The sequence below is a fragment of the Micromys minutus genome (assembly GCF_963924665.1).
Source record: "Micromys minutus genome assembly, chromosome: 4".
Taxonomy (NCBI): domain Eukaryota; kingdom Metazoa; phylum Chordata; class Mammalia; order Rodentia; family Muridae; genus Micromys; species Micromys minutus.
This window is the reverse complement of record NC_137973.1, coordinates 34,951,638-34,959,210: the sequence shown is the minus strand read 5'-3', so window position 1 is coordinate 34,959,210 and position 7,573 is coordinate 34,951,638. Positions and strand designations below refer to the sequence as shown.

At 45.5% G+C, this 7,573-nt stretch overlaps 1 protein-coding gene across 1 annotated transcript in view; it reads left to right on the top strand.

Annotated features, from left to right (window-relative positions):
- The first annotated feature begins 3,708 nt into the window (after nucleotides 1–3,708).
- Nucleotides 3,709–7,573, top strand: part of MAN1A2 (mannosidase alpha class 1A member 2) — a 150,737-nt gene continuing 146,872 nt past the window's right edge. Inside the window, exon 1 of the mRNA XM_080915464.1 lies at nucleotides 3,709–4,629. Within this exon, the coding sequence (XP_080771590.1) occupies nucleotides 4,328–4,629 (302 nt within the window). The 5' untranslated portion in view covers nucleotides 3,709–4,327. The remainder of the gene's footprint in view (nucleotides 4,630–7,573) is intronic.

The window sequence follows — 7,573 nt, the reverse complement described above, 5'->3', positions numbered from 1 at the left end:
TGTCTTAGCAGATTCTCTATCTATATTGCAGGCACCTGTGATTTCTTAGGGTCAATCCGTGAGCCAGGGTGTCACTCTCAGAGCTTTGGACATTGCCCTGTCAAGGTTTGCTTGCAGAAACTTTGGCCCTGATATCTACTGTACAGCCACTCAGTCTTCGTTTTGCCTTCTCAGCGCAAACACATGCTTGGGTTTTGTGTGCTTGCAGAACCAGCATTACACAGAGGAATCAAGGTCCGTTGTGTACATGACAAGGCTTCCCAGTGCCTTGCTGGCTAGTGACACAGACATGAATTCCTATGCACTTTGGGCACCCTACTCTCTGGCTGATCTGAGCACTTAAGTGTGGGCATGTGCAGACTTTCTCCTCCAGCTGCTTTCATCTTGGCATTTTTCAAGGCAGCCCAACTGAGACCCATAGATTTGGGAAAGGATAGTTAGCCAGTGGAAGGTTAGGCACGTCTACATTTCTATATTACATAACTGGGAAACTTGTTATTTTGCATGGAGCTAATGAGTTTTAAATTTATTTATATTTATTTAAATTTATATTTTATTTTATGTTTTAAAAATTTCAATTATTATTTTGTGGCTGTTTTGCCAACATGTGGATATATCTAATCTGTATCCACCACCCACCTGTTCTCCTACACAACTGCAAGGTCATTGAGCGTGAAGATGCCTATTGCTCCAGTCTTAAGACCTGGCAGATTTAATCACATAGTAGTTCCTCAAGAAATTCATCTTTTATGAGTAAGCCTAGGCCTACTTGGGTTTGCAACTAACCTAAACATTTCATAGCTTCGATGTACAAGTTTTCCTCGATCTTTGAGGAAAGTGCTTTCTAGACGCAAACAGAAGTGGAAGGAGCAAGGCCAGAGCCGAGTTATTTCTCCAGGCATCCACGCCAACGTCTGGTAACTTCTCATCTGCCATCTTTCTTGGACAAGTTGGAAAGCAGCTGAAATGCTGAAGGAACAGGTTATGTAAGTTAACAAAAGCCCATCTTTCTGCATTATCCTGCGTCCTCCCCATTCCCCGAGTTCTGCTTAAAACAGGGCTAGAAGATGATACTTAATCTAGGAAGCCTGGATCAAGGTCAAAACTGTTTTGTTTTTTAAACAACGAAGAGTCAGTATAAGGTTAAACACATACAAGGAACTTTGGTATTGCAGTACTTGAGTGGATCCCAGGAATGGTCCTATCAGTTTGAAACCTGTAAGGATAAATTTTAGTTTGTTAACATTTAATAATTCTAATCTCGTAAAATATGAGTTAACTTAAATTTGTATAAGGGAAATTACTGTTTTATCTGCCACTTTGGAAACTTGTCTATGCCTTTGATCAAAGCTTAACTATGCTTTGAAAAATGAAATATTCTCTTTAGGCATCTGGAATGAAATTCCTCTTTGTTAAGTACTTACCCCCTCTTCCCCCCACCCCATATTCTCTGCTTTCTGTGAATCACCCTTATGTGGAGGGAATTGTCTGTGTTCATCCTACTCTGAATGGGTCCATCTCCTGAAATCTGACCTTAACTTTCTCAAGTACCATTCCTTATACATTTTTAATTTAATTAATTATAAATGTAATACAAACAGAACACATGGGGAAATTATATATAATACCAACGTCTTAAGAGTTTTAATAGTTTCTAAATGTTTCCCTTTACAGTATTTATATGCATATTCTTATATACTTGTAACCATAATGAATACATTTGCAGTTTGCTTTTTTAAAAAACATTAACTGTCTTCTCTCTAGAAGTGAAAGGTGGGAGACAGGGGAAGAAAATAGAGAGTTGGAGAGGTAGAGGGGAGGGGGAAGGAGGAAGAATTGGTAATAGTTTGGAGGCTGGTGTAGGAATGTAACAAAATAGTTGCCTGTATTTGGGTACTGCAAAAATCTGTAAAATTAACACTTTAGTCTCTTAGGGAAAAAAACACTCTCTTGTAAGGGCAAGAAAGAGGACAAGGCACTCAGAAGACTCTTCATCAGCGATAAGACTGGAATTGCCAACGTCACATTTGTAGAATGTTTGGCTATGGCAAATTTTTTTCTTGCAGCTAGCAGTGTGGTGTTAGGTAGTATTAACTTCTCAAGATTTATACAACTTGCTGTTTTGTTCAGAGGTTGGTATTTGTTTTCAGTTAACTTCTCCTGGTAAAGAATGACCTCAACTGTCAGAAAGCATTGTGTTTCTTTTGGCTGGGCTCTCAAGGGTCTCCACATTAGAGATCTATTTGACAGACACGCAGTATCAAGGCAGCAGTTTCTTATATCCATTCACGTGTCTCACTCAAATCTCACTCGCTTAGGAACCAGCACTCAGAGTGGTGGCCCTTAATACTTTTATAACTTGCGCTGGTTTCATTTTGTAAAGCATTGACCTCTTTTGTCCTGTGGTAGGAAGTTAGGGTATGCAGACCTCTAGAAATTCCTAGTGGAATGCAGTTCTGAATCCTGCCAAGAAACATGAAGTTTTCTTTGATTTCTAAGGCTGACTTCCCCACCCCTGCCATTTATGGGCCTCCTCTCAAATTGTCTGGTACCAGTTAGGATGTGTGCAAGGAACAGAAGATTAAAAAAAAATGCTAAAAGCAAACTAGGTGCAAGAATACATATGCATTGCGAAGAAACCCATTATATTTATCACAACCTGATTCTTCTCAATATTACAAGTAAAAGAATTGATTCAGATTGTTTTCAAGCCTCAACTTCAACAATATTGTCTTTTTGGGTTTTAACACCTGCTCATTCGTGTTTATCAGACTTTGGGGTAGGGTGAAGATGATTAGTGTGTCCTAGGGATTAAACCAGTAGGAATCTCCTGCACGATCCAGGTAGCCAGATTCCTCAGAAAGGAACCCAGGAGAAGGGGCAAGGCTGCCATTTTAACACGAAACCAGCACATGGCTTGTGCCACCTCCTTCTTCAACCAGCCTCGCGTGCCCAAGAACGCGTGGAAGTTTGCGACCCTGGTGTTGAACCCGGGGCCCGAGTCTCTGCTTCGGAGGCAGGCGTCAGCCTTGCTCTCCGGAACCCCTCAGTGCCGGGTACCCCAAATTCCATCGTCACTTTCGCGACCCGAGTGCCTGGGTCCCCGTCGTCTGTCCGCCGGGGCTTCCGGGGACTCGGGGCTCCCGGCCGCAGCCAGGCCCCAGCGGTCCGGCGGGCGGGGGAGGGGCGCGGCGGCCGGGAGCGTGCGCGCGCACCTCACACTCCGCCGCCCGGGGACGCCCACTCGCGAGTCGGGGCAGCAAGCCTGCCCGCGCCCCCCCACAGCCGCTCCGCTCGGCCCAACCGGTGTCGGCCCCGCAGCCGCTCCGCGCTCCTCCTCGGGCTTCCACAGGCCGGGGACCAGCTCGGAGCCGCGGCCCCGCGCCGCCGCCAGCGCGAGCGTGCGAGCCATCCGAGGCCCGGCCCTGCCGGAGCCGCCCTGCGCCCGCCCGAGGCGCGGCTGCTCGTTCGCTCGCCCGCCCGCACGCGCCCGTCCGCCCTCCCGCCCGCCTCTCCCAGGCGGTGCGAGGAATGAGCGGGCGTCGGCCCCGGGCTGTCGGTCCGAGGGCCGCGGCCCGGCTACCTCGCACGCCGCCAAGGCGCAGGGGCTCGGCCGCCGCGGCTGGGCTCGGCCAGGAAGCGGGCGGCGCGGCTAGCTGAGGAGGAGGAGGAGGAGGAGGAGGAGCCGGGCGGGGGCGGCCGCTCGGCTGAGGAGGAAGTTCCGCTCCTGACAGAGCGCGCGGCGGCGCGGGCGCTGAGGTGTTCGGGACGCCGTCGCCCTCGCGGCCTCGGCTGAGGGTCGCCGCTGCTACGGCCGGCGCTGCTGCTTGGAAGCTGGGGAGCAGCGGAGCGGAGGCTCCGGAGGAGACCGAGTGGAACGGACCTGCTGCAAACTCGTCGTCTCGCTGGGCGCCTACCGGGGTGGGCAAGCCGCCTCTGAGCATCGCGCCGGGGCGCGGGCATGGCAGAACCCACCTTGCAGCTTCTCTGCAGTGTGGCTCGCCCGATCCACTCTCGGGAATGAAGAGGAGACTCGCGATCACCCGGTGAGGCACTGAGAGCCAGATGGCGAGAAGATCTTACCGGACAGAAACCGATCGCTTGGGAGGTCACCCGGGCTTCTGGATGTAATCGGAGAGCATGAAAAGAGGTGGCCTCGTAAATAATAATAATAATAATAAAAGCACAACAATCCTTTGAGAGGCGGGAAATTGAGTTTATTCTTTTTTTTTTTTTTTTGGTCGAGGTTTTGTGAAACGGTTCGATGTGTTGTACCTCTGATATAAGATGAGAACTTTATAAAGTATTCCGTCCAAGAGCCTAAACGATGACTACCCCAGCGCTGCTGCCCCTGTCTGGTCGTAGGATACCACCTCTGAACCTGGGGCCGCCCTCTTTCCCACATCACAGGGCTACCTTGAGACTCTCCGAGAAGTTTATCCTTCTCCTCATCCTTAGTGCCTTCATCACCCTGTGTTTTGGGGCATTCTTCTTCCTTCCAGACTCTTCAAAACACAAACGCTTTGATCTGGGCTTAGAAGATGTGTTAATTCCTCACGTAGATGCCGGCAAAGGAGCTAAAAACCCCGGAGTCTTCCTGATCCATGGACCCGACGAACACAGACACAGGTTCGTTTGTTTCTCAAATTCTGGTACTCCCCTTTGGGAGAGCAAGGTACAGTTTACTCGTTTCTTGTCTTCCCCCCCTCTCTCTCCGCTCCCCCCCACCCCAACCCCCCCACTCCAGTAAATGATCAGGGTGTTGAACGTTATTGGGTCTGAGCTGACTGGGTAGAACGTAGACTTGAAGGACTCCTAGGGTTCTTTGGTTTTTACTGGCCAAACCAAGTGTTCAGTCAGACTGGACAGCAGGGAGCGGAGATACAGGGAGGGATTCTGCGTGCGCATATTGAGAACGCGTTGCCTTCAGCCTTTCTGCCACCGTGTGAAGTCACTGCATCTTGACAGCTTGCTAGACTTTGCTCACCCACCAAGTCCAATCTCTGGCTTGTGCTCTGATTTAAAAAAAAAAAATAATGTTAAAAGGTGGGGTTTGTATATCACTAACGACTATAATTTGGCCAGTTAATCTGAACTGAGACCTTGGCTGGGTATAGCCAAGATGAAGTGAAATGGAAGCTCTGCTTCCAGCCTTTAAGTAATTTCTAGATTTTTTTTTTTACCTAAAAGGAGCTTTTGGAGGCAATTGGCTTTTTCCAAATGGTAGAACCCCTGTAGAAAATTGGTAGTGGTTTTAACCTAGTATGAAGATTTTGAAAAAGCCTAGGTTCAAATGTGAGCCTAAGTTAAATATTTGGGACAATACGCTATTGTATTGTAATGAGGGCTTTCTCACTTTGCCAGTCAGCGGAGTTAATAATTACTTGCTTGGTAGTTCATTGACTTTTGGCCTTACCTTATGAAGTACTTCTAATACAGTTTCATGCCATTTTTCTATAGTTTGGGATTTTTGGTGTTTTCAGCTTACATACTTATAGATTTTTTTTTTTTTCTTTAAAACATCCCTTTGCGTTGTAACTGAGAAAAACCTTACTTGATCTGGGAAATATATGCTGGGAAAAAAAAGCTGTTCTTCTGGAAACCTTATTTCCCCTGGTTGTATATATGATACGATGAGCACTTGGGAAACATATTTAGGGCTGGCATCAGAGGGCTTTCACAGCAGTGGTGTACTACTGCCCTTCTGCTGTCATGTACTAATAAGGGGCTTCCTGTATATTTTGTATGGGATGAAGTTTTTAAATTGCAAATTATTACTCTAAAATTTATATTAAGAGAGTTAAGAAAAGTTTTCAACTAGCTGAAGTTAAAATACATTTGAGTGAAAGTGTAGATATGTGCATTTTACTGCACAAATTCAAAAGATCTGCTTAAGTCTCACAAATAACAATTCTTAAACTCTGGAGTCCAGGAACGTGTATCTGTTTATTGTTGTTATTCAGAACACCTGGGTCTGGAGTTTGGGATGGAAACAGCTATCTGATGGCTAAGGGGAGGTCAGTGAGCTGCAGTTTTAGTTTGGGATAGGAAGAGTCAGGGTAGCAGATGTTGGAAATGATGTGTTGGCGTTGCGTGTGGTTGCTGAACCAAACAATCAGAACTCCTGTGGGGAGCTGAAGGAGTGAAGGAGCTGTGTTACCTCACTATGGCTGTGACAGGAACAGTTTGTGTTTCTCTATGTTGTTGCTTCCTTTCACTTAAAACAGTCTGGAATAGTTTTACTTTGAGCAAGGAGTACATTTAAAACGACAGAAACTAATGTGCAAGTATGAACTTGGTTAAAAATAATTCAGAAAGATAGTTTTATAGAATTACTTGTAACTATGATAATACTTATTTTGTGTGTTTGTACTGTCTTAGAAGGCAAAAATTGTGTGTGTGTGTGTGTGTCCTGTGCATGCTAGGGACAGGGTTAAAGAGCCTCATTACTAGGTAATTGGAGGCAAATCAAGGGCATTATTTCTGTTACCAGTGTTTAAGCGATACTTGTTGGGATAATTATGAATGCATAGTTAGTGTAGTACTTTTGGGATTTAGTTCAGCAGTTACTCAGTTTACAGTTTCCACTAACTAAAATTTGTGTGCTTTTTGGAGCTAACTTTTAATCAGCTCAAATTGTTTCCCCTGTATGACATTGGCATCTACTTTACCGGTTGTACTGAATGAGATAATACATATAGAGTCCTCAGTATAATTCACAGTGTGAGCCAGTTACCAGTAAGATTTTGGTGTTATTACCACTTGGAATTGGAATGTTTGAGTTCCAACTTTGCTTTAAGTATTTTATGTTTCTGAAAAACAAGGTACAGTTTGCTAAATAAAATATTTATCAGTCAGTCAATAAATAAAAAGAGTACACCAGAATGTTACTATCAAAAGGAACATTTTCTAACTACTAAGATATTAACTAACTAAGTTATTAACAACAATCTCCTGTTCAGACTGTATGTCTAGAGCCTCCTGTGTGGGATGGCTTAATGATGCAATAGGTGATTTTGGTTTTGGGTGTTAGAAAAGTTGTACTCAGAGCAACCAAACTGTCTAGCCTTTGGAGTAGAGATAGAGAAATGAGACTAGAAAGGTTTCTCTGAGGGAGAAGGGCTCTGAAACGGAGAAAAAGAAAGGTAAATGAAGCAGTGATGGGAGGAGGCATGGTCAAACAGGCTGCATGGGAATGCCTAGTGGAAAAAGCCTGACATCCTTAAGAACTGTTCCTGTGACTGTTGTGGGACAATGTAGTTGTGGCGCCAGGTGAAGAGTAGACAGAGCAGATGTGGATTTACAATTCCTGTCTACCCCTAGTTACAGAAGCTTGAATTAGCTAACTGCATGCACAAAGTGGGAGACTCATGTGAAAGTCAGGATGTCTGGGTTTTCTTAAAAGAATCTGAGACCAGAGCAACACACTCCAGTGTCTATTTTCCGATGGCTAACACTCAGTCGGAATCTGGCTCCCTCTTGACAGGCATGTGCTCTCCATTTTATGCCACTCACTTAAGGTGTCAAGTAACATAATAAATCAATGCCCAGCCTGCCGGTGGTTAAGTTTGCA